Source organism: Nyctereutes procyonoides, unplaced genomic scaffold (assembly GCF_905146905.1).
Source record: "Nyctereutes procyonoides isolate TBG_1078 unplaced genomic scaffold, NYPRO_anot_genome, whole genome shotgun sequence".
Classification (NCBI taxonomy): domain Eukaryota; kingdom Metazoa; phylum Chordata; class Mammalia; order Carnivora; family Canidae; genus Nyctereutes; species Nyctereutes procyonoides.
Genome location: NW_026575136.1, coordinates 22,399,710 through 22,427,563, shown reverse-complemented (window position 1 = coordinate 22,427,563; position 27,854 = coordinate 22,399,710). Strand labels below are relative to the sequence as shown.

The window sequence follows — 27,854 nt, the reverse complement described above, 5'->3', positions numbered from 1 at the left end:
GCTGCGGGGGCTCGGGCTCGGGCTCGGGCTGCGGGGGCTCGGCGGCCTCGGCGGGCTCGGGGGCCGCGTCCCGGGCCTCGGGGGCCCCGTCGGCCGCCTTGCGCTGCAGCGAGATGCGCACGGACGAGCTGCGCGTGGGGCGCGCGTCGAGCGGGCCGAGCAGCTGCGGGATGAACATGGACGTGCTGCGCTTGAGCGCGCCCACCGCCTCGTGCAGGCCGCGCCCCGCGCCCGGGGCCGCCAGGCCGTGCGGGCCGCTGCGCCGCGGCAGCGTGTGGAAGGCCGCGGCCAGGTCCTCTTCCCCCTCGCGGTCTGGGATCTCGGACTCGGGGGCCGTGTTGCTGCGGCCGGAGCCAAAATGAAACCGAAGCCGATGGGCCATGGTGCCCGGGGGGGCGGGGAGGCGGCGGGCGAGCGGCAAGCGGGGGCCCGGCGCTGCCAGAAGTCAAAAACCGAAGCCGCAAACTCCAAGAAAAAGCGTCCCATCTGCCAAGCCGTTAGCACTGCGGCCCCGAGCGCGACAGATAGCAGAAATAACCCAAGTGGCGAGCGGCATTCCAGGCATGATTGGATAAGAGCAAGGAGCCCTCATCCGCGCTGGGGCAGAGGGTAGGATGGCCGGGGCCACATGACCGCGGTCTCCCCCTCCAATGCCAGCTTGTGGGCTCTGCGGACTTTTCCCCCCTCTCCCTCTCCCTCTCCCTCTCCCTCTCCCTCTCCCTCTCCCTCGCTCTCGCTCTCATTTTTTTTTTTTTTTTAAACAGCAAGAGCCCGAAACAGCACCTTCCCAGCTGCTGCTTTTCCATCAGACAGGAGTGGCCCCAGCAGGCAGCTCTCACAGCTGACGAAGGCAGCAAACGCAGTCCAGGCCATGCTGCCATAAATCTAAAACCGCGTCGAAGCCCCCGGACGGGCCTTTCCGAACGAGGCAGGGCGCTCGGGCTCTCCAACCAAGCCCGGGGACCCGGCCCTGGACCCAGGAGCGCTCGGCGCATCTCCCCCGGCTCCCCCCAGCACACCCGACGACCACGAGGAAAAAAAGGCCCTGGCTGCAAGGAAACCCTTTCACAAGCATCGGATATTGTTTCTCTGTTATTTATGATATCACCACACTACCACGATGGAATGCAAACTAATAAAAGGTACTATAAATATGATTACACACCCCACAGAATGAGTGTCCCTTTAATGCTAAATAATTAGACCATGATCTACAAGTAGCAAAATAGCTAAGGGGAGGGAGGCCCGGCTTACAACACTGTCAGTTCGCTGTCTGCCCACTACTAGATTTTTCGTTTAATAGGGTTGTGCGTGTGTGTGTGTGTGTGCACACGCACACGTGTATGTGGCAATCTCACTCATAATAGGATTGTCAGACATGGAAGCAGGAGAAAAAAGGAGCCCAGCTGGAGAAAACATTCTCTCCTATATGCCAGACAGGGGGAAAAAAAAAATACACCACCACACCCCCACCCTTCCCCATCCCGACCCAAAAAGGAAGGAAAACTGAGGAAGGGTGTGAATGTGGTTTTTGTAGTGAGTTAACTTAAATTCCATACAGAAACAAGGCTGCCCAGAGCTGAGAGTTTTCCAGTGAGAAGTCAGCAATATTATCACGAGCATGGAATCTTACCATTTCTCTGAAGGGCCAGAAAGGACCCAAGTAATAAAGGTCCAACGTTCCAAAAACTGTCATCAGATTTGTTGTCGACTTGGATGTATTCTGTGTGTTTCAAGCTTTCTATTTTCCATGATCCAGAAACATCAGTTATTTAACAAAGAAGCTTATTTAGGAGGGAGTAAAAAAAAAAAAAATTGGGAAGGGGGAAACACTAAGCTGTAAAGAGTGACAAAAAGTTTATTTTAAAACCCACAAAGCATGACTTTGTCAACAGCTCTAGAATTGAGGGTGTGGAGGATTAACCCTGTGTTTACATACGTGCAAACCTGTTTTCCAAAGGCATGTGCTTTAAATGCCAAAACTGATCTCCATGGGAGAAATGGAAGCTAGTCTGTTGAAATACTCAAACTGCCAAGTACCACTACAGTCATGTATTGATTTAGCTGGATTAAGAGCCAATGAAGAAACAAATACCACCACTAGCATTCGGTGCAGAGTTAAAAAAAAAAGAAAAAAGAAAAAAGCGCACAAAACACAACCAACCACAAACCCCAACCAAAAAACCCACTGTAAATAGCCTGGGGCAAACATAGGCATTAGTATCATAAAACACAATTTTTCAGATCAAGTGTGTATTCACACATGATTTCTTAGAGCTCTGCATTCAAAGGCCTTCTTGGGTTTGGAAGTCTAGTTTAGGTTCCATGGTAAGGTCACCTCAACAGTAGTCATTGTCTTAGTAATGGAAATGGGAAACAAATATTTACAGCAAATTTCTCTTGGGAAAAATAAAACTAAATAACGAATGAGAACACATCTGACAAGAGGCAATTTCCCCTCAAATGTGACCCTTTCTTCACCTCGGAGAAGTGTTGTTATACTTGGTACACGAGAGAATAAGGACTAGTCTGTGGATGTATCTGTGTCTTCAGGGACTGGCTTCTATACCCAACACTCCCTGATTGGGTATTTGCTAGATAAAAGATGGAGTGCTAAGAACTGCACCCTCATCAGAATCTCTCATTCAATTTAACAAGAAAATAACTTCATATACACAGCAAAAGTAATCTAGTTATTTGGTACTACCAATGGTCACCCAAGATACAAAACGTTGAGTTCAACATGAAGCCACCAAGATCCCGTGTATTTTAATAGACAAAACATCAATGCGGTAGGCCAGAACCTGTTGGCTTTCCAATTTGGAGAGTGACACCAAACACAGGAGATTAACTATATTCCCGAGTTCCACTGGCCTGAGGACTCAGGAGAACAAGCAGATTATACCAGGGTGCTACCACCGGCTGATGTGTTTAAATTATGCAAAGGCTCTAGACCTCACTTGTCTTATGTGCAAGGATGGGGAGTTACAGGAGTTGTATTATAAGGCTCCTCCTAAATAAAATATTCTATTAAGTTTAATCTACTTAAAAACTTAGAAGAGTTTCAGCTGAAATCAGCATCAAGAAGGGTTCACTAGAACACTTGTTTGTTTCAAGATTTTATTTAAATTCTAGTTAGTTAACATAGAGGGTAATCTTAGTTTCAGGTTTAGAATTCAGTGATTCATCACTTATATATAACACCCGGTGCTCATCACAACAGGTACCCTCCTTAAAATGTCCACCACCCATCTAGCCCATCTGCCACCTACCTCCCCCTCCATAACCTTCAGTCTGTTCTCTATAATCAAGAGTCTATTTTATGGTTTGCCCCCCGCCCTGACTCTATTCTAATAAGAACACATCTTTTAACCAAGAAATATACACAAGTTTCATGGAAAGTAAATCTGGGTCCAACTAACAACAGACTACAGGGAGTTACGATTCCACTTCTTAGAGTTCCTAAAAGGCTTACCCAGAATGTAATAATGGATTCACATTCATAGCTGGAACACTTGGTTTGTGGGTACCTGATGAATACACTCTAGTTAGTTGATTCTGCCAAAATGCTTTAAGCTAGATTTGATGCTGAAATTCCATTTTTAAAATGAAATCTTACATATATATATTATACAGATAGATTGCTATGTAACATGTCCACATCTTACGTATCAACGTATATATAAAATGTTTGTATGAGTTTTCTGACTCAGGCATACCCTTCGTTCTTTAAAGGTACTTTCCATGAATGTCCCTTGAGAAAGTACCACTTTTAAAATACAGCTTAATTTTGCCTGCTAAATATAGATTCACTTTTTTCTATATGCTGTTAATTAGATTTTGGTTTTCCCAAAGGGAATCACCACAGATTCACTACTGACTGGGAAGTGTAGTCTGATTTATATTTAAGGTTTGTTTACATGAGTAATGGCCTCTTTACAGGTTTGCCTACCATTGCGTATTCCCAACATAAGAGCACAGGCATATGGTTTGATGTATCTAATGTGATCTTCACTAATATTGACTCTGATGAAAACATACACATATACAAATAAATTTTCTGTCCTAGCCATAAAATAGTATTTGTTAGAATCATGAAATAGTAATAGGACAAAGGGGGGGGGGGGATGGGGAGGCATATATACTGCCAGAAGTACAACACAGATAGCAGAGGTCCAGAAGATGCAGCTTTCAAATTCAGTTTTTAAAAAATGAAATAAAAAATCAAGAACTAGGACCCACTTACCAATCTGTTTTCATCAAATACTTCAAACAGGAGTCTGTGATTAGATGGGTTTACCTATAAAGGGAACAAAAACAGTATTTTCAAAAATGGGCAGAAATGATGCAAAGGATAAAAGACATAGAATGAAATGCTTTATAATGCACCCAGATCATTTTGTAATCTAAATAATTAACCTACTCTCCTGGAAAGCCTGTGTCTATAAACCATTTTATATTAGAGATTTCTAGATTATCCGATGCCTAATATTTAGGCACATCAGAAGAAGAAAACGCTTTTGGCTACAAAGAGAAAATTTTGAATAGTTTTAGAGAGTTTCTAAATCTCCCCTACAAGGCACGGAGACCAAGGTGACATCTTCACAAAGGTCTATGCCTGAGGAAATCTCTTAGGCCCATAGTGACAATGAGAATAGCAGTGACAAAAAGGAAGAAAAGAGTAAAAGGACCTATTTACTATTGCATGCTGATTTGGGAGCACTACCTCTTTATTAAATATCAAAACACATGACCTCATTTAATCCTGACAGCAACCTATGGTGTGTAACTGTCCCTCCAATTTTGCAAATGAGGAATTGAGACGATGAGGGTGAAGGAACCTGCCCTGGAGCCCAGGGGTACTATGCGGGGCAACCGAGACCCCCCCCCCCCAACCAGGTCTCACGGGCTGGTCTCCAGAGCCCGCACTTTGAAATTAGAACAAAGAAATAAAATATATCTCCACTTCCAGCAACCGTGAGGTCAGTGTCTTTTTGCTTCTTTCTATCTCTTTGCTAACACCTCACCAAAATGGCAAGAATCATCATTCAGGCTCAATTATCATTTATTAAGTACCAAACACATGGGATACAAGGTAGTAGGCTTTCTGATTTACATCATTGCATGTAAGTCCTGAAACACCCCTATCAAGAGAGGACTCCTCTCTCCTGAGTGATTGCCTATCTTCAGGCGGAGCTCCAGGGTCATGGAAGCTGTACGTGGTAGAGCCAGAAATGGGACTCAGGCCTACTGCTACTAAGTCTGGGCTGCTTCACCACGGAAAGTAGAACAAAATAAAGTTTGACAGTACATCACGGAGCAAGTCCTGGGTTTCTTGCCCCTTGGCCTGCCCTCAGCGTAGTGACAGAGCAAGCAGATGGACAGGGGATTTAAATCCATCTGGAAGCTCTGTGAACGTTGGGCTGACCAATGCACCCATCCACAGAGGCTCTGGCAGGAGCGGCACACAGTAGGCACTCAATAGAGATTTGTGGGAAGAATAAAACAAAGCCCCCCATCCTTTTTTTTTTTTAAAAAGCTGGAGAAAATAGAGCTTTTTACAAACTTTTAGAGCCAAGATGAGTTGACTAAATCTTAGATGTACTAAAATTTACATGAATGTGACCCAGGTGTTAAACTGAAAGGAGACTAAGTAATTTGGAGCTTTACATGTAGAAACCTGTATTTGAGACTTCACAAAGGGCCAATAACATCTCTCTGCACCCATTAGCTTTTCGGTCCTTCACGAAGTAATTTAAAATGCATCTGGTAGAGGCTACACATAGGATCCACCAAGTATTGCAATATCGATGCCATATTTCAGCTCTGAACAGAATAGAAAACAGATGTCGTATATAGTGACTGAAGTTTGGAGCACATAAAATACTATTGTGATTGAAAGGAAGAAATCAGGACCAATTGTAAGGGTCCAACGGTATTATTCTTCTTTAGGAAACTACATTCATCTGAAGATCTCTTCTGGAACATTTCTAGAAGTAAAGAAGTTTTTAATATCACAGCTATGCAGGCAAAATATATTCATTTAGAAGAGGATAAAGCCCTCCTTCCTTGCCAATCAAAAGCTGAGAAGTTTACTATTTTCAAAAATTTTAACAAAAAATACAGCAACCACCACAAAAACTTCTTGAAAAGTAATCTCCATTAATTCAGAAAATTATCATTTCTATATATAGCACTTCTAGGTGTTAAATATACAAGGTTGGGGAAATTTTACCTAAATACATGCACACCACATAACTGAATCACAAAACTCTCTGTGACTGGAACATGACTGGTTATTTTTATGTTTCTTTTTAATCATGTTGTCTCTGTTGCTTTATCTCTAAAATCATTCATAACCCAGGTCTCATAGAAAGATTGTTTTGATTATATTTTACCTTATTTTTAAACAAAATTTAAGTAGAGAAGCTAAAATACGATACTTGAGTAACTCTTTATGTCTCTAAAATATCCTCAAGTGAAACAAGTCTGTATTTTGCTATTACTAGTCATTCTTTGAAAATTTAGGACCGTAAAGGTGGCTACCCAGTCATTTTTCAAAAAGAATTTCACATAAAAATTGAACAGCTTCCACTCAATATGAATCTATTGTGTTATCAATCTAGTTATCAACGACAATTATTACAAAAAAATGAAAAACTTACTCTAAAATAAAATTCTTCATTCCACTTTGGGTTCAGCGTCTGGAAGAGAAATTATCTTGTAATATCTTTTACAGTCTGAAACATAAACAGTTACTAGTACAATACGGTCCACAGATTTGCTTGAACTTTTTTTTGTGACTACAAATAAGTGCTAAGAGATATTCAAAATGACAATGAAAAGCATTTAGTCAATTGAGACTGTTCTGTAAATCAAACTATATGGGAAGGGGTGTATTAATGAAACAGGGAATTCATAGAGAAGACACCATAAATTGCATGCTATCAACCAAAAGGAATAATGTCGGGGACCTACAAAGAGCCATCATCATGAAAAAATATAAAAATTTTCTTCAAGAAATTCACATTCCCATGATTATTTCATCAAGAAGGAAATGAACTTTGTTCACTTCTCTCAACCTGCCACAAATCTGTTTTGGAGAGCAAGGAAGCAGCTGGCAGAAAGGCAAAAGTATTCATTATTTATATAAATACTGAAATCTGAAGAATATTTTATAAAGAAAAATATTGATGGTCAGATTATAGTACATGGAAAAAAAAAAAACCCTGCCAGCTTCAGATCAAAAGTGGATTATCCTCCAAAATAACCAATGTTCAAAATCTTCACCTTCATTTCCTTCAATCCTCCTCCTCCTATTCCTGTCTATCCATCCATCTCCATATCCATCAAGCACTCTATCTCACAAGAACATGGAAAGGATACTTTTGTCCTCAAGATGGACAAAAGACGGGCTGCCAAGCATCCTTTCCAACTAAGATGAAACAGATACTGTGCAAGAATACATACAGGCATGTTTGTGCATTTGGACAGGCGTTAAGACCCTTAACACATCCCTCAAAAACCAAATGTACAGACTAAAAAGAAAAAAACCCACCACCTCACCCAGGGCTACAGGTATTGTTTAGTCTGAACGAGATTTGCCTTTATCAATCTATCCCCTTTAACACACCAGCACGAGGAAGCAGAGATAGGACACCAATGCACCGTAACAACCACCACCACGCACACACAATTCACACAACCATGAACTGGTATTTTTAAAAAATCAGCACTTTGCCCACCCACAGCTCAGGAGGGAATCCGATCCGAATGGACGGGGTTTCACACTTTTTTTTTTTTTTTTTTAGCTGTGAATGTAGCTGGGGATACAATGAGAGAGAGAGAGAGAGAGAGAGAGAGAGAGATGCAATGAGAGACAGAGAGAGAGGGAGGGAGAGAGGGAGGGAAGAGGGGAGGGAGAGGTGCCAGGCAGGTAGGCAGGACCTGGCCTGGGGGGCGATGCGGCCCCGACTTGGGCCGCCCAGAAATGCAAGGGGCACCTGGCAGGTAGGGGACCAGCTCCCGGGGCAGGGGGACAGCAGCTCCCAAAGCAAAGCAGCAAAGCAGCAAACGGAGCGCGCAGCTCAGCGCAGCAATACTAACCGGGAGGGGGAGGCTCCGGCGACGAGGGGCGGCCCGGCGGCCCCCCAGCCCCGCTCCGTCCGGCCCACGCCCCCCCGCGCCCCGCGCCTCCCGCCTGCGCTGCAGGGCGCGCCCCCGCCCCGCCCCGCCGCCCCGCCGCCCGCAGAAGCAGGGACAGCGCCTGACACCGGGAACAATGGGCTCCGAGCTGCTCCGGAGTCCTCCCCACTGATCACAACACCGGCTCCTGTTTGCACAACAGATTTTTAACGCCACTCACGAGGCCAGGTGGAGGACGAGCCACAAAGGCTGCTCCTTACTTAGGATGACCCGGGCCAGGGGCTCAGGTGTCTGCACAATGGCAGGGAGTGAGCATTTTTTTAAAGCCCTCGTGTTCTCCAAGGTACGGTCACCACACCAAGTATTAGACTATCTACTCCCCAGAGGTGATGGGGAAAATAGCACTCCCTGATAAATAATACTCAAGCACAGATAAGAACAGTTCTTTGGATTAAAAAATAAATTCCATCTTCAATAAATGCCCCAAATATGGAGTAAATACTTAAGATTTACACACATACAGACACATACAGGGAAACATGGTGGTAGATGAATTAAAATAGAATTATGGAAACATCTTTAATGAAATCATGTAATTAAGATTTAGAAAACAGATACACATGTTTAGTAACTAAGCAAACATTTTGCTTCTTTTAGTAATATTTGCTTCAAGGGAAACCATTCCTTTTGTGTCTACCAATCTCACAAGCCACTCCGTTTCATTAAATGTATTTTAAAAGTCTACATGAAAGATAACAAGTCAACAAGAACAAACCCTTGTCAAAAAAAAAAAAGAAAAAAAAAAAAAAAGAACCCTTGTCTTACTGTATTCTTTGCAGGGAAAAAAATTGCTACTTGTAATAAAACTTATTTTAAATAAATAATACTTATTTTAAAAATACTGCCTTTAACAGTCATTTAACTAAAAGCCAGGATGAATATCTTGGGTTAATCCTGAAAAGCGTGGTCTATGTTAAATTTACAGATTTAATACTGGGAGATACTAAAAACAAATTTAAATAATAATAATACTGATGCTTAAAATAAAAATACTGCCAAACTTAAAATATAAACTTCTACAGAGCCAAAGTACTTAATTGGATTAAATTATTATTTAGACGAAGTTTAATTAAGGATGGGCACCTACCTTTTTAATGGTTTTTGTCTGTACCAAAGCAAGTTCTCTATTCTCATCTGCTACGTACAATGAAAGTTTCACATACGGATCACTGTAAGAAAATATTTCATATTTAGTGAGATTATACTTTTCATTTAAAAAAATACAAAAAAAGGTAGACAAAACCCAAATGAAAATGTCACTTAATGACCCAGTTTATGTAAATTTCACAAACTAAGCACTAACATTTTCAACATGTCTATTAAGTAAATATACAAGGAAAGTTTCTATCAACCAGAGCCAGTGATATGTATTTAAAAGCAAAACTCTCTAATAAATAAATCTTAAAAAAAAGAGGGGCACCTGGGTGGCCCAGTCTATTAAGCATCCAACTCTTCATTTGGCTGAGGTCATGATCTTGGGGTGCTACGATCAAGTCCCTGCTCAGTAGAGAATCTGCTTGTCTCCCTCTCCCTCTGCCCTACCCCCTGCTCACACTGTCTACCCTCCTCAAATAAATCTTTAAAACAAACAAAAGCATAAAAATATCATGAGGCATATGAAACATACACTGACTTTACTTTTAGGGGTAAGGGGTAGAGAGAAAGAGGGGGCAAGAGAATCTCAAGCCCCAACGTGGGGCTTGATCTCATAACCCTGAGATCATGACCTAAGCCAAAATCAAGAATCAGATGCCTAACAGACTGAGCCACCCAGGCACCCCTATGCTAACTTTAAAAATCATCTTAACTATTAATTCAAAGGAACTAATCTGCCATATTTCTTTTCCTAAACACAGATTCTGAAAAGATTACATGAAAGATTACTAAAAGGCATAAAAAAATTTTAGCTGGCTAGCAAAATCTGGCCAAAATATTTAGTGTGCATCTTACTTATATTCTGATTTCTACTATATCGGTAAAAATTATTGTTTCTTTAATGAAGGTAAAACAGGCATTGTTCATCTAAACCAACACCTACCTTTTTACAGATGAAAACAACAACTCAAAATCCAAAAAACTAAAGACCAGGAAATCAAGAGAGATTTGCCCAGTGTTACAGATTTCAGTAAGGTCTAGATTAACTGATACTTTTAGCAAGAAGCATATTAAAAGGACCACTGACTTAGACTTTCTACTAAGAGTCTAAGTCCACTCATATGTCCTAGTCTTACTAAACCTGGGATACTAGTTAAACTATCACTCTTCAAGGGTCTAAAACCCAGGTTCTTCTGTTTCACACTGGAAATCCTGAAAATCATAGATAGGGCTCACATGCAATCTACTCCCAAATTTTCACTCATCTAATTACCCATTACTAATGATTTATTTCTATCCAATTTGAAAATTATCCTTTATTGGCTATGCCATGACTATTAATCTTTATTTTGCAACTTTTAGGATATTTCCAAAGATTACACGGAGCATCATAAAATGCTTTGGATTGATTTTTATTATTACTTCGATAAATATGCCGTGAAATCCTTTGAAAGAAAGAAAGAAAGTCTGATAGTAACAGGAGTCAATATCCAAAACAGAAATCAAAAGTCAGTGAAAAACATTGTTGGTATATACAGTATTTATTACCCATAAGATGCATCTTAATGGAAGCTACAACATCTTAAAAACACACACACACACACACACACACACACACACACACACACACACACACACAAAATACAGCAACAGAATTTGCTTGGTTATACTCTATTATCAGTACATATTTTTAACATTCTGGCTTAAAGAAGGTATTAGTCAATCATTTGCCTCTTATCCATAAACTCTAAGTATTATTTGATTAAAGAATATTGAAACCAATGTACCTGCTTCTCCTTATCTGGACACTCTCAGCCTCAGAATAAAAGTGAATAAGAGCTAGAACTTAATCTAGGCCTAAAGACCCCTAAGAACACCTTCTGAATTACAACTATGGTCTGGGTGATGAATCACAAGTCTATTTCTAAGATCAGAGGCTCTTAGACTTTAGCCTGTCAGAACTACTTGCGGGAGGGGGTAATTGAAACACAGATTGTTGGGCCCCAAACCCAAAGACACCACCCCTTCCCAAGAGCTAGTAAGGGGGGGTCCCTAGAATTTGTATTTCTAATAAAGTCCTGGTGATGCTGATGCTCTTGATTCAGGGACCACACGCTGAGAACCACTGTTCCAGGTAGTTCCAGGTAGAAAAGGGTATTTTTTAGCTATAGAAATGAATTTTCTATTTCCAGCCACCAAGCTATTGCTAAAAAAAGCTCAAGGTCTGATTATCCCTGTTATCTCAAACACAGGCTCTGAGCATGCCATGGAGGGAGATGCGCACACTCACACACACAATCCCGTATTACAGAGACACCACAAACTCTGCTGACTGCCATGTCTTGTTTTCATGGCCCTTGGCTATCATGGCTGCTGCCATCACATAACTGCAATAAAGCCTGAAGTGGTCGCTTTAATAGGACACCCATATCCTTCTACTAATCATTTATTTGCTTTGGTTTGAATCCCCTGAAGAATCCACAGTAAGTGACACAAGCAGTAGGGACTTGAGAGTGGGGTCTCTGAGGGGGCCAAGGTCTCCCAGCGGGACAGCAAGGCATGTCTAAGCATGTCACGGGCGCTCATCCAGGTAGAGGCAGGTATTAGGGTGTCGGCATGAAAGATCAACCAGGAAACTCCCTGGAAGAGAACACAGCAGGGAGAGAGATCCAAAAGCGTGCAAACTGATATAAGGATGGTGAGACGTAAGTATATGGAGAGGGAGTGTAGGGCACAGGGTGAGCTGGCTGCTGGCAAGACAGCAGGGGGTAAGTTCAAGGGTGGTGGGTGGTGGGTGAAGAGGTGCGGGACAGTCACCCACAATGGTTCCCGGCTCTTCCTTTCTTATGGAACAGCACCATTCACATCAACGAATATTTACTGAACACCAACCACATTCCAAGGACTCTGCTAGGAGCAGACACAAGTGCCAGGGAGCTGGGGAAAGGAATGAAAAACAAAAACCAAAGATGATTAAAACAACAAAAGCCACCAACGGGCTTGTATGAATTGCCCTACTTTGCTCAGCTGAGTGAGGACGATGGCAGTTTCCCCATTCCAGCAAGGAGAACGCTAGAGCACGAAGCTGAGATGCAGCTGAGATGTGGGCCAGGGCATTAGGCATCAGAAAATGAGGAGGAAGATGCCAGAGCCTCAGGAACAATCACTACTAGCTCGACCCTGAGCCTAAGTGCCACCAGTACCACCACTACCGTCCTCACCACAAGGCCAGCACCCACTGCCATCAAGCACCCAATCTGTGCTGGCACACGTGAGCTTCGTGCGGGATCCCCCTGGATCCTCAGGGCAACTTATGAAGCTAGCATGTTTTTCACGAGAAACTGCGAGACATCAAGCAGCCTGCCCAAGGTGGAAGAGTAAGCAGGGGAGGTGGGAGGGGACGCCAGCTGTTTGCTCCAGAACCCAGCTCTCCCAGCGCGTGCGACCCAGCCTTGCCACAACACGCTCCCGGCTGACCACCAACAGAGCTGGCTGGAAGGAATGTCTGGGGGCCAGGAGTCCCTAAAATTCTGCCAAGTTGGAAAACATTTTGTACTGGGGCTGCTATCATGACCTACTTTTTATCTTTGTTGCTCTAGTGTCTGGAGGAAGAGCAAGACGCCTGGGCTGAGTGTCTACCTTTGGGGAAGGCCACACCTTGAGATCTGATCTTCTCACAACACCCCCAAATAACTAGCTGTATACCTCGGACAAGTCCCTGTAACACACTGAACCTCCATTTTTGTTATCTCCAAAATAAAGGGGTTCAACTGAATCGGTGGTTTTCAAATTGCAGATTCTACAGAGCCTTACTTCTGCTTAACCATCTTAGGGAAACGCCAGACTACCATCTTCTATATTGGGCTTCCATGTTAGAAATTTTTTTTGGACAGGGTTCTGGAATTAAAAAGAAGTTTTAGGGGTGCCTGGGTAGCTCCATCGGTTAAGCGTCTGACTTGGTTTTGGCTCAGGTCACTGATGTCATGGTTGTACGATGGAGCCCTGCCTCTTGGCTGTGGGCCAGGTTGGCTTGCGATTCTCTCCCCCCTCTGCCTCTGGCTCTCCCCTGACTCATGCACACACGCTCTAAAAGAAATCAATCTTTAAAAATACATTTTTAAGAACTTTTAAAGCTCTCGGACGGCATGATCCCTTTCAGGACATTCTGAATCTCAGAACAATTCAAGCTTACTTCTCATCACTCGTTAGAGCTACAGGCGAGTCCATCCTAGGTAAATGCAGCTCGACTACCTAAAGATAGAGGAGGAAGAGGGAATAAAGCCCTAATCTCTACTGAGAGGTTCTCTCTATCAGAGCATGAAGGGCAAAAGCCAGTTTTGAGTATGTGAAATCACTCTCGATCACCACTGTGCTAAAAATTTCCCTGCACGTGTTCCCAGCTTCTAATCAACCCACCTGCTAGGAAAAACATACTAACTACACAACAAGCACAACAAAAGGGGCGTGTGTATGCTTGTGCATGTGAGTCCCAGGCAAGGAACTGAAGGCTCTCTCAGCTTAAAGCAACATCCAAGCGTTTGAGGACATGCTGCTGGTCAGGTCTGCTGTCCCCATATGGCCTTCACTTCTGAACACGATGTTCTGCAGAAGTGGTGAAAGGCAGCGAGACTTCTGTGTCCAGAGTCTTTTTCACACCTGACTCCGGATTTGCCTTCCAATAAAGATAGCAGTCGCAGAGGAACCTTCTGCCTTCTGAAGTTGTACCTCTCAGATCCTCAAAACGCCCCCCCCCCCATACCTTTGCTACAAAAGACCAACTCAGTCCTGAGGTTAATGTTAAGACTTACCCCCTCACTCCTAGGCCACTAGGAGCTCATCAGAAGCTTCCAATCTGGGGAGTAGATACAGGGTGCAGGGATTGATGTAGACAGTTCTGGTTTTCATGTTACCCCTTATACACGGTTGGAAGATTTTGTTGTTGGTGGTAACCATTAACACTAATACTTATAAGAAAACACAACAGAATAGGAGGGGCATGGAGGGAAAGAGGCAAGACAACCATCCCTCCCTCCTCCCATGGTACTTTCTCCATTTGATGCCCTTAACCATCTCCGCTGGTCCCAAATCTGTTTCACCAACTCTTTGAGTGACCTTCCAACAGTCACTCAACCACTCTTCAGACTGTTCACCAATGAAATGGGAACCATTTTTAACTCAGAGTTACCACGAGGATCAGATACAATTGTGTGTTACTATCAGTACCCACTGAGCACCAGCCACACAGTACAAGTGCCCTACAAGTGACAGCCACTGTGATAGTGATCCTATTCTTTCCTCTTGTGAGACTTCTGAGGTTCTCTGTGGCTCCTTCTGGCCCCCACTTCTGCTATGATTGCTGATTTGATTGGCCACTGATTACCTCCTAGTGCAAACTGGGGTCCAATGACCACAGCACACTGAGCTCCGCACTTCCTCATCACACGCACTGCACAGCAGCTCCATGGGGACCCCGGTGGAGACCGTCAAACTGCTCATGGTATTTACAGCGGGAGCTCAGAATTCACTCCTGCCACCTAGTTCGGTCCCAACGGCTGGTGTGTAGGACAACTCAGGGCCAAGCATGAGCATTACTCTCTAAGCAGCTCCATTCTTTGTGGATTAGAAGAGAAATTCTATTTCACAGACCTTTGCCTCCTCTGCACAGTAAAATGGTGTAGGTATGACCTTCTTTCATTTTCAGCCTTAAAAGGAGACAACAAATTCATTGTAGGACTTAAGCAGCCTATTTCCTGACCACCTACTGTCCTCCAGGCAAGGAGACAAGCCATGCAAGTAAGACGCTGTCCCTACTCCCGGGTGAATGGGGCACAGAGGAGCAAAGAATGATTCAGACAGGGTGTGCCAAGTCCCCAGGAATATAGCACTCCACGGCGGTGGTTCCTGGCCTCGTGCTCACCAAGGTTACCTGTCATCGGGTGCCTGTCCCCACCCCAGGCCCACCAGATCAGAATCTCCAGGGGTGGGACCTGGGATTCTGCATTTGTCAAGCATGGAATGATTTCCGTGCATTGGTCAATCTCGGCCCCTCTCCCAGAAAGGGATCTGTGAGGCCAAGAAGGGAGCACCAAGAGCTAGGTGACGTTTCTCCAAAGGGGAGAGCCTAAGCAAAGGTCCAGTGGCAGGCTAGAGCCAGGGTGTTTGGCACAGCTGTAATCTGGAGGACTTGGGGAGAAGAGGGACTCCCAGCTCAAACCACAGGGAGCCTTGTATGCAGCTGAAGAGCTGGCCACTGGGTGGGTGAGGACGCGTGTCAATCCTGGCTTCCTTTATTTGTAGCTGTATGACTGTAGAAAACCCCTGTAGCCTCTCTGTGCCTCAGTTTTACCATTTATGTAATGGGGACACTAGCTGTACTTCCTTTTGTAAGGAGGCGAGAAGTAACAATAGTATCTGATAAACAGTAAGCTCCCAATACGTGTCAGCTACCTCTGATGACAGCGCTGTCATCATGGGGCTGTTGAGGGGGTGATTCTTTGTTCAGACTCATTACAAGGAGATGAAACAGTAGGTGGAAGGCCCCAATGGCAGGCTCCTGCACCAAGGACTGAAAAAGGGCTGAACACAGAAGCAGTGAGGATCAAAAACAAAGGACAGGGAGTAGCCCGAAGGCGTACTGCAAACACCTGGGAGGTGGCTAACTGAAGGTGGTGAGGAGGTCAGGGGAGGAGTGCAGGCCAACTGCCAACTTTCGGGCCTGGATGACCATGTGCAGTCTCCCACTACAAAAATGGGACTGGGGCTCTAATCCCTCATTAGGCCAGAAACATCATCCACGGACAAGTGGGATGCACCCACTGACAAGGCAGCTCTACCATTTGGGGAGAAGCTCATCACCAATGGCCTTGCCTTTATAACCGAAGTCCTTTTACACAGCTCTTGGAAGTTTTGGGCCATCACACAAGAGGCTCGGCAATGTTTTGCTTCCTGCCCATGATGTTGCATTTGTATCTAAGTCCACAAGGGCATCACAGGGGCTATGGTCTGCTCTCAGAGAATTCAGAGATGGGCCTCATTCCACCTTGTCACCATTAAGCGGAAACAGTGCAGACTCGCTGTTTCCCAGAGAGAAATGAAAATAAGATCTTCTGGGCTTGCCCAATACTCGGCCTCCAGGGCCACGGCAGAGGAGGACACTTAGTCTGAGGCCACAGTAATGGAGTGTGCTTGACCCTCTCCATCTGACTGGCTGAAGTGTTCTAGGACGAACAAGACTGTGTAGAGGCAAATCCTCTTGCAACAGATTATTTAGTTTTGTCAGACTCAACGGTCTTTGCTGAGATCCATGAATTTTACAGGAGGCAGGGCAGTGAGGACAACAGGTGGCAAGAGGGCGGAATTGCGTCCACTGGGCAGAGCATTCAAGATGGCTTACGATCAAGCTGTCGTTGGAATGACAAGGCTTTGTCCCCCAGCTATAAAAGTGTCCTTCCTAGATATTTGGATATCAGAGGAACAATGATAAAGGTCTTCATTTTTCGACCGTTTCTCCCTCCTAAGGGAACACACAACTGTAGCCTGAAGGAAGCAATAATTCTTTCCTGTAACATGAGATTGCCCAATATGCCACTGGGACAGCTTCCCTATTAGCCAAGAACAGAGGGATAGTGTAGCATATTACATCGTGCTGTAGATCAAATTTGTTTTGACTGCCTGATGGATCTGACACACAAAGACTTAGCTGACCCAGAGAAAGTCTCATTGGAAAATCTACGTGTTGGAGGTTTTCCTCATTATTTTCTCTGCTATTATAGCCAGTGCTGCATAAATTACTGACATCTGTAATAGCACAAAATAAGGCAAAATATTACCTAGAAACTGTAAGAGAATAAAACACATGAGTTTAGCAATATTATTGAACCTGAAGTTTCTAGTCTAACAAATTGTCAAAGATGGAAAAAAGGTGTAACACTTTCTGAAGAGGCAGACATCTGAATACTCTCTACTGTAAAGAAATTACTCCAAGTTTTCTGGAAAAGAACATGGTAGCAGGTATCCAGTATAAAGAGCTGATGCCTTTAACTCAACAAGCCTATTTCTAAGGTTTAATCATAAATAATCAGATGTGCAAACAGATATTTACCTACAAAAGATGCTCATCACAGCATCACATATAAAAAGAAATTAGAAGCAACCTTTCAGTCCAATGGAGAAATGATTGAATAAATTATGGTACAATCATGGGCTAGAATATTAAAACCATGAAAATGTTTTCAAATAGTATTTGTAAATGGGAGAAAATAATTATGGCGTAACATTAAGGAATAAGCAGGATCTAAAAATTCTTCATATATATGAGAATTGAGAAAAATATAGCTAAAGTTAATAGTTCTCCTCTAGGTATGTTTATGAGTTATGTTTGTTTATTTTTTTTTTTTTAGATTTTCTACTGTGAGCAAGTACTTTTCTTACAGATTTTATCTGAGAGAGAACTGAGCAGGAGGAGAGGTAGAGTGAGACGGAGAAGCAGATTCCCCGCTGAGTCGGGGAGCCAGATGCAGGGCTTGATTCCAGAACCCTGGGATGATGAACCTGAGCCGAAGGCAGACGCTTAACTGACTGAGCGCCCCAGCAAGTACTATTTTTATATACAAAAAAGAGTCATGAAAATACCAATAACAGTTACACACATGTTTCTACCATAATAAACTCTTCAACGAGACACTGAAACCTGTAATTTCATGGCTAATCTACGTTACAGTAACAAACCCAAAAGGGCTTCAAATTTTTTTTCTGCTCAGAAAATTGCCTTAAACGGATGAGTACTGAAGATTTTTGAAAGACTATGCATATAGATTCCAGCCCATGAGACTTAATGAAAGGCATGAACGAAATACATCACTCATCAGCAAGAGTGGCAATGAGTCACTCTATACAATCTTTCAACAAATATAAGACAGCAATGGATCCGTTTACTGACAAATGAATTCTTATGTTGTTTGAAAGCAGGTTAAGAGAGGCATTAAAATTTTACAGCTTAGTGTATTCTGTGAAACTGCTAAAGAATATAATTTTTGATGCTTCAGTTATGATTTTATTGTTGGAAGAAACTAGTTGCTTACCTCTATCCTAAAACCTTCCCCATCACCTAAGCCTTGAAAAAGCTGGTCGGGATGGACTCTCTCCTGGTCCCCTGCCATCTATAGCCGTCCCCAGGGGAGGTCCCAAACTTGGGTCATGTGAGAACCTCAGGGAGCCTGTCAGGGGGGATGTATGCCCATCTGTCTGTCTCTAACTCACAGTTTCGTTTTCGTAGACATGCAACAGCCCCTGAAAATATTCAAGCTAAAGGAATTTTTTTTTTTAAAAAACCACAACTTTGTGTAAAACCAATGTTTCCTTATGTTTTAATAGAACTATCGGTCATTTCCTTTTTTTTTTTTTTGTTATCGTTCATTTCCTATTGTCCCTAAAAACCATTTCACCTACAAAATACTGAAAAGTTCATATAGCTGCCAAAGGAAGTGAATAGTTACAACTTGCTTTTATCTCCAGCATATTCTATTAGGTCTTTCCCCCCATATACATGCAACTACCACAGGTTAAGAAAACACTTCTTTCTAGTGATGCTTTAGCAGAGCGGAGAGCAGCTCACAAAGCCACAGAAGAAGGGGAAAACAAAGACACCTCCCTTTTCAGAAACTAATAATTGCTTTAATTCCTCAAATAGTCACCAAGTGTCCATCACATGCAAAGAACTGTGGGGCACCCATGGGGGAGGTCAAAGAAGTGGGTGACAGGGGAATACAGACAAATAGACAATAGATGAGAAGGGGCCCTCAAAGAGGCTGTCTACTCCTCCCCTCTGGAAAAACCAGAGTCAGATGAATGTACAAAGCGTAGGTGTTGCCTTTATGAGTTGGTTGTGTATCTTAGGAACTCAAAGCAGCTCATCAATTTTTATGATCATTCTAAGGCCATCTGAAATGCAGGGAACAGCTTATGAACAGAAGCAGTAAGTTCCAGTAACATTTATCAAGCACTGCCTGGGTGAACAGCATTGTACTTGATGCCTTACGCATATATCATCTCTAATCCCTAAAACAGTCCTGGCAAGGAGGAGGTTGGTATCCTCATTTCATGAATAAGGAAAAGCTGTCTTCATATATATGTATACACATGAAATGCTATGCAGCCACTGAAATGGTATTAATGAACTTGATTCAGGTGCCTTTAAAGAGAAAGTCTAAAAAAATTGTATATTGCCACAACTATAAAAGCAAATAAAACTACTGCATTATAAATATACCAAACTATAAGCTAGTGTTACCACATTAAGGAGACCGTGAGTGTCTCCTCTCCTTGCTCCATATATTCCAAATAATAGAGATGTGTCACTGTTTAGCTGGGATGCTGAGGTGGGAGGGCGACCGAGCTAGTCCTGCCAGCCCCACGGTGGGCTCCAACCCCCACTTCGGAAATGGTTCCAAATGGCAGCAACTAGAAAATTCAAGTTAGAAGTATTGTATGCGTACCTATTAAGAAGGTGTGTGTTTGTGGGGGAGGGGGGGGGAGTCATTTAGAACTTCAACATGAATCTCTGATTTAATAGCCAGAGTTAGGTAAGTTAGAGTGTAAAGAGGTCCCCGAGGGCCTTGAAAGAAAGGCATACAACCCAGGAAGTGGAGGGACAGGGAGTATCTCAAGTTCCATGGCATCTACATTCAACATCCTGTTGGTGGACTATGCTCCATCACCCTTGCACCAGCACCCATCTCCCTGTGGGGCCTGTGCCAATGAGGTAATGTTTAATTGCCAGGCCAGGACATCTCCTTTCTCACCCCTTTAGGAGGTTCTAAGAAACATCTGCCAAACGCCTCAAGGGTTGTCTTCCCACGCACCTTTGAGGGAGGGAGCAAATCAAATCCACGTGCTCAGGAGGGAAAGAACTCATTCTCCAAACTGATGAGGGGAGACTTTGCACAAGAGTCTCTCTTCTGAGAAGGTCATTCAGGAGTGCGGGGGGGGCATGTGCCCATACAAACCACATACCCACATGGGGCAGGGTGCCACAGCCTCAGAGTGTCTAGAAAGCTTAGGGGGGTTTGCTGCCCACTGTAAGTGAAAACCTCGAAATAATCCATCTAGAGATCAAAGGATGTGAGGATGTGCACTTCTCAGACTAGGAATGAAACCACCAAGTAAAACGACTTTGATCGTCCTCAAGTGATATGGTGCTTATTTGTCTCTCAACGTGGAAATCTTCAGCCAAACGACCATTATATCAAACATAACTGCATCCACTAATTTCAAATGATCATGATTAGTTCAGAGGTACTTTTTAAACATTTTCTTCAACTTTTAGTGACTAGTCATGTTTGTTACCTCCCCAGGACCAGCCCCAAGTAAAGCAGTGGACAATATCCCAAATCCACAAGGGCCCTAATTTTAAGGGTCCTAGATAACCATAAACATAGGAGTCTGGCACGTATAGCAAAAATATGTAACTCAGGTTCACTTTACATAACTTTAAATACTCCTTGGATGCTCTGAACACAAATGTATGAAATGAATCATCTTCCCATTACCTCCCACCACAGTCCCAGACATGGTTCCACGAACAAAAATTCTGTCTGGAAAACAAATTTTGTAATGTGCACACATTTCTAAAAATGCACGCACACAAAGCCCTATTACTGTTAAGAGAGCATTTGGTCTTTGTCGATAAATGTGCGCATTTAGTTCATTTTTAAAAAGATCCCAGAGGAATGTCCGGGGGGTAATAAACCCATATGACAATTTAGCCTCCATATAAAAATGCATACTTTCAAATTTATCACACAATTAAATTCTATGTCCTCAGTCTTCACTGATCTGAAACACTTAAGTAGCTATTCTGCTTATTTAACTGAATAATTAGCATAACCCCAAAGCCATATGTTTTCAAAGACCAATTTATCTCTAACACACCTGTACATTCACTTACCGTAGAATTCTGCTCCACAGAATTCATTCCTGCCTGCGAAAGTGTTATGCCCTCTAAATGTTTATGTAAATTGGTTTGCACCAAGAGTTATAAAGCTTCTAGAACTCCAAAGAAGTAAAACAGACAGGAATTCCAAGAAGTAGTTCACGCGGAAACTCTCTGGGAGGGGAAAACAAGTTCATAACAGATGTGTACACGGAAGTCTGCAAATACGAATGGCTCTCGCCCTTAACATCCCAGAGGAGAGTCACACCCTCCTTCCAGAACTTTCCTTCACGCCCGGGATCCTGAGCGGGAAGAACACAGGTTTGAGTCTTACAAGTCCTACGGATCCTAAATGATCCTAAGTGCTCAATTATCCCCAAAGAAGTTTTTGAAAACCGTACAGTCCAACTCTATTATTTAAGCACTAGTTTACATTCTAGCAGAAATACAAATTTGCTCAATCTACGTAACCATCCAGGCCAGAGAAGGCGATCTACGGGGGACCCAGGCAAAGGCTCCACGTAAGAAGTCTTGTGTCACAGAGGATACTGCAGAAGTCAGTGAGATTCATCAGGGAAATCTTCGAATAGTCCCCATCCGAGCCCCGCATCCTGTCACAAGACAGCTCCCCCACCCCAAGAGCCTGCTCCTCCCCTTGCTCCAGGTTACCTACTGAAGGCTTTGCTCTGCTCTCACTTGGTGCCCACGCTCTGGTGGTGCTGGCCCACGCTCACGGCCAACGAGAATAACCACGCGAGCCCTAAGAGGGCTCAAAGGCAGACAGGCCCATGCCCTAGCGCGGGCACCACCACCTTGGCTGGGACCTGGGGATAAGGGGTTCCAGAGGTTCTCGAGCTGCGGTGGGCATCTGAATCACCTGGAAGGCTGACCAAGTAAACACCCGGGTCACTGGGCTCCCATCCTTGAGTTTCCAATTCTGATCTGAGGCAGGACAGGGCAGTCTGCATTTCTCACCATGGGTCCCCGGCCCCAGCCTGGGAAGCAAGGAGATTCCACTTCTCTCTGTTTCTCCAGGATCCCGGACAAGGGGGTTCATTCAACTCCGTGTTTCCACCCCCCTCAATCACCCCTGCAGGAGGGAGGGTGGGCAGAGGGGCTGCCTCACCTCTACTGGCTGCCAAGGTCTCTGCTGCTGACCCTGCCCCGGTTGCCTGGGTTGCAGGAAGGGCAGCCCACGGGCCTACCTGTGATTTCAACCAACCAGTCGGTACTGCTTTTTGTTTATTTCAAGGGGAACCGGGGGGGGGGGGTAGCAGGGCAAGTCCCTTCTCGCCCATTTGAACACACACCACTGTCTAACGAGAGAACGGTTACAGGTACCCTGTAAAAACATGAGCCTGTCGGGAATTCAGTTCTAGGGCAAGTTCAGCTCTAAAAGAAACAAGGGAAAAATCTGAAACGAGGCACTTGGTCAGCCTCTCTGTTCTTAGGGGAGTTGGACAGGACAGTGACACCGGCTCCTCTCGTGGCTCAAGAGAAAGGTCAATCCAACTCGAACTTCAGACAAAAATTCAAAGATTTTTTTTTAATCAATTAGATCCCTTTACCCCCAATTTATCAAGTCAGTAGCCAACACACACACACACACGAACACACACACACACGTGCATAGTCACAGAACAGCAATGCCATCAGCCAGGATGGGAACAGACTTCCAGGGTCGTCACCCATGGGTGACACCACCCCTTGGCTAATCCTACCTGGGTCTTTGTGATGAAAAATGAACCCTGCAGATCAAAGGGAGGAACCCTGAACTCGCTGCCACAGGGGCAATCAACCCGGAGCTGTGCAGCCCTGGAAAAGATGGCCAATTCTCGAGTAGAGAATGAGTCAGGGAGCTTGGCCCCAATTGATTAAACAGACAAAAAGTAGTTGTAATGAACCCTGAAGAGTGCTGGTTCCCAGGGCTGGGCCGCCCGTCTGCTGTCACCGCACCCTCCGGGGCCACTGGGATGGCAGCACAGGAAGGGAGGTATTCAGCACCCCTTGGCCATCATGAGATGGGCACAAGTCTAGACGAGACCCCCCCCACCCCATGCCCGGGAACGAAGGGGGAGCAGAGCGGATGCCACCCCAAGTGAGCCTGGGACAGACAGGGAAGTGTGTGAGGGGGCCCCAAGGCAGCTGTATACCCCTCATGTCCTAGGCACACAGATATCACCCTCTCTACCCCCCTGCATTGGCTTGTGCCAAGCACTGCCCCAAACACTTTCTGTAGACTCTTTCCTTAGACCTACTTAGTAAGAGTCTGCACTTCTCAGGGGTGGGAGTGACAGTCCAACTCGGTAGCCAACCCCAAGACTGTGCAGCTGTCACTACAAGAACCTCCTTTCGGGCAGCCTGGGTGGCTCAGCGGTTTAGCACCTGCCTTCAGCCCAGGTCATGATCCTGGAGTCCCAAGATCGAGTCCCGGTCAGGCTCCTGCAGGGAACTTGCTTCTCCCTCTGTCTGTGTCTCTGCCTCTCCCCCCACCCCCGGGTCTCTCATGAATAAATAAATAAATAATCTTAAAAAAAAAAAAAGACAACTACTTGTACCTGGATGAATAAAGAAAGCAGCAGCTCATCTTGAACCATTCCCTGTGTTTAGGGCTAAATTGTGCTCCCCTCCCAACAAAAGACAGAAAAGTCGAAGTCCTAACCCCAGGGCCTCAGAATGTGACCCTATTAAGAAATAGGGCCTTTAGGGATGCCTGGGTGGCTCAGCAGTTGAACGCCTGCCTTCAGCCCAGGGTGTGATACTGGAGTCCTAGGATCGAGTCCTGCATCAGGCTCCCTTGCAGGGATCCTGCTTCTCCCTCTGCCTCTCTCTCTCTCTCTCTCTCTCTCTCTCTCTCTGCATGCCTCTTATGAATAAAGAAAGAAATTTTTATAAATAGATAGATAGATAGATAGATAGATAGGGCCTTTTGGGGTGCCTGGGTGGTTCAGTGGTTCAGCAGCTGCCTTTGGCTCAGGTCATGATCCCCGAGTCCTGATATCGAGTCGTGCATGAGGCTCGCGGGGGGAACCTGCTTCTCCCTCTGCTTGTGTCTCTGCCTCTCTCTCTGTGTCTCTCATGAATAAGTAAATAAAATCTTAAAAAAAAGAAATAGGGCCTTTAGGCCATACTAACTGAGGTAATATGAAGTCCTTAGGGTGGGTGCTCATTCAACATGATGGTGTCCTTATGAGAGAGGAAATCTGCACAGAGACAGACATGCGCAAAGGGAGATGATGGGAAGACACATGGGGACAAGATGGCCAGGTGGCAGGAAGGATGCATCTAGAAGGCCGAGGGACACTAAGGATAACCAGCAAACACCAGAAGGGAGAAGAGGCAAGGGAGGAGTTTCCCTTCCCAGAGCTCCTGGAGGGAGCAAGTTCCTGCTGACACCTGGATTTCAGACTTGCAGCCCCCAGAACAGATAATACATTTCTAGGTTTTAAGCCACCAAGTTGGCGGGACTTCATTACAGTAACCACGGGGAACCGAGAACCCATTAAAGCCAGTCTTTCTCAGAAACCCTTAGACCCAAATGTATCCTAGAACTCTCACTTTCCTCTTGTTTCAGAGAGATGACCCTGTCTGAATTCCTACATAACGTTCCCAGGAGAGGCTTGGGGCAAGATCCATAATCAAATCTTAGATCCATGCTCTATGTATGAATAGTTACATTAAATGTTCTACACGAAACCCAGAAACACTCTCGAATCTGTTCAGGTCAGGTTTTGCCATCAAAGGAGCTTCCCACAAGACTACAAAAAAAGTCCCAGTTGCCAGGGCTTTTTGGATTTTGAAACTGCTTAAGGAAGGATTCTGAACAGATAAGGGATTACGTACCTGTTCCAAGTCGTAGACCACCAGGTAAAATACAGGTCCCTCCTAAAGCCCCCCCCCCCATCCCGTCCAGACTGTTCACCGAAACACAGCTGCCTGTGAATCTGCAATTCCTCACAGAAACAGAATACACCCTCAACTCTTTAAAAAAAATGCAAAATAATTTTTATGAAGTTTTATCTCCAAGGCTACATGACACACGCAAACAAACCACTAGACCCTTGACCTTTCCATGATGCTGAGTTCTATACGGTGTCACCACAAGGCTTTTTAAAAATTTTAAAAGAGAGGCAAAACAATTATGCTTCACAGTTATCACCACAGGAAGAAAAACAAGTATAATCAATAGGAAGTGGGCCAGGTGATGAAAATGCCCCCACCTTCATGCTCCCGAGAGAGAACTTACAGGGGAGACACTTTTTTTTTCTTCCCCCGCAGTGATGCAGTGAATGTATTGCAGGTACCCATGTTTGGACTTCCCGGCCTGCATGTTGCCAAGAAGAAAGGGAGTTTATAGAAGAAATAAAGCCTTCATCAGTATGAAACCTCTCAAGTTGACCTGCTTGCTCCTCACTGGGGTGAACACCACCAGACCCCTGACCACATCTCCAAAGCTTAGCTACATAGGGAGATTTCCCTTTGTGTTCAAGTATTTTAAAACAAGTATTTTAAAGTCCTCCCTTAGGTAACCATGTTAGATGAGACTGGCTATTGAAGGATTTCTAAAGAGAGCCTAGGGTAGGTTCTAGAATTGTTGGTAGGTATTGGTCCTACTCACACCATCCCACGTCGCAGAGGGTGTTGGAGCACTGAGGTTTTATGCTGCTAGATGACTTTGTTGTAGAGATCTATGTGTCTCTCCTGGTCCCTGGGACCCTGGAGAAGTGTTAAAATGATCAGGGGATGAGAGCACACAGAACAGATTAAGAGAATTTTCACAATAAAATGCACCTTTCCCATAATAACTGTAGTGGTCGGACGTCTATTATACTGAATCAGGACATGGGATCCTTGCTTTCCTTTTACCCTATGCTTAAGGATTTCTACCAGGCAGTAAGTACAGAATCTTAGCCACTTGTCACCAACATCCACACCTGTTTGATTCCTCAAATACACCAATCTACTGCCTTCAAAGTTTTCAGCCCTCTTACCCTGGTTGCACGCTCGCTACAGGTGCCTAGGTTTTCTCCCCTCACTCCAGGGGAAATCCAGGGAGCCAGCACCACCTCCCTCTCTCCTTCACAGAACCAACCACCATATACTAACCGGCCTCCCCACGCTCTACATTCGTACAGTTGTGACTGTTTAGACCACTCCTTTGGCACCAAATCACGTGGCCTTTCTGTATCATTTGTCCTTCCTCAAGTGTGTAAACTTAATTCTTTTAAACTATTTGCAAGTCACTTAAGGGCACTATCTACCTTCTTGGGTGGTCTGCATTTTTCACCCACAGAACAAACCCTCAATAAATGCTTCCTGGTTGCTGGACTTCCTACCCACCACTATGACAGGGTAACTTCTTCCCATGGTCACACGTTTGGAAATGTGTCTTGCCTGAGCTGCCAAAACATGGATTTCTCAAGTTTCTTAACCTCAAATCTTTATGCAGCCGGTGTGGATTGAAATGCCATTCAACAGTGATCGCAAGTTAAGTAAAATCCACTATCTGCCACTTCCGGATGCAGCAGGTGTCACCACAAAGCAAGACATAACCTCTCCCCTCACTGGGTCACTAGGGGATAAGGTACGATACTTTACCCCCAGCAAGGTGAACATGCATATGCGCTTCCCATTCTGCAGAAATATTATTCAGTAACCATCCTGGGCAAGCAGTTTGAGACCTTGGCAATTAATGTTCAGGTAGCAGCAGGACTCCTTATGAGTGAACACAAAGCCCTACCCAGACACATGCAATCTAAATTTGAGAAATCCTATGCGTGGGGATAACTATGTAGTCTAGCCAAATACCAATTATTACCTGCTAATTAGATTTATACTCTATATTCTGTAGTCTATAATTTTGAAGACCTAAGGCTTGAGCACTAGGCAAACAAATGAAGGAATCTTCTGGCCATCCAATCTCTGTGATTAAACACCTAAAGATGAAATTCACTGCAAGCCCCAACTTCCTCTATGCCCCATCTTGCTAATGCAGCCAAATACTAAGGCAATTGCCCAAGCCCAACACGTAGGAATCACCCACCGGGAGCTGGTTCTTTGTAACCCCGGAGACGAAGTCTGCAGAATACACCGCCTGCCCAGCCCTGGCCCCCATCTGCCTCTACAACACCATCACCCACATTGAGCCGAGGAGGGGGGATGATTTTTAGTTCTCTAAGCATACCCACGTGTTTCCCTCTGCTGGAAACACCCTGAGTCCACCCTGCTTGCATGTGGTCCTCACTCATCCTTAAAGCCCAGCTCGACGGTCTCCGACGGTCTCTGAGAACGCCACCTAACCCCAAACCCCTCTCCTGCTGGTAGAGGCCAATCAGTATAGTCACCCTTTACTGATGTGTCCGTTTTGGCTACTGGTCCAGAAGATCCTAACAAGCCATCCAGGTCTCAGTCACTTGTGCGTATGACACTCCAGTCACAAGGTAGGACTGCAGTAAGTAACTGCTTTCAGGGTATCGTGATGGCCCAAGAGCAGGCTGGGCCTGCAGGGCCCTGGGCACCAGAGGGGCGGGATAGCTCTGGTGGGCAGATCCTGGCACAACACGGACCAGATCGTGGGACACGAGAGGTTCACAGGCTGAGCGATGGCCAACCCTAGTACTTCCAG

The 27,854-nt window shown here is 44.7% G+C and overlaps 1 protein-coding gene across 8 annotated transcripts in view; it reads right to left on the bottom strand.

The window, feature by feature from the left end:
• Nucleotides 1-27,854, bottom strand: part of LOC129495404 (E3 ubiquitin-protein ligase NEDD4-like) — a 336,680-nt gene that overhangs the window by 142,094 nt on the left and 166,732 nt on the right. For all 8 annotated transcript variants that reach the window (XM_055302864.1, XM_055302871.1, XM_055302868.1 and 5 more), the window contains 3 exons: nucleotides 9,293-9,374; nucleotides 6,666-6,704; nucleotides 4,247-4,300 (listed from right to left, as the gene is read on the bottom strand). In XM_055302864.1, the coding sequence (XP_055158839.1) occupies nucleotides 4,247-4,300; nucleotides 6,666-6,704; nucleotides 9,293-9,374 (175 nt within the window). The remainder of the gene's footprint in view (nucleotides 1-4,246; nucleotides 4,301-6,665; nucleotides 6,705-9,292; nucleotides 9,375-27,854) is intronic.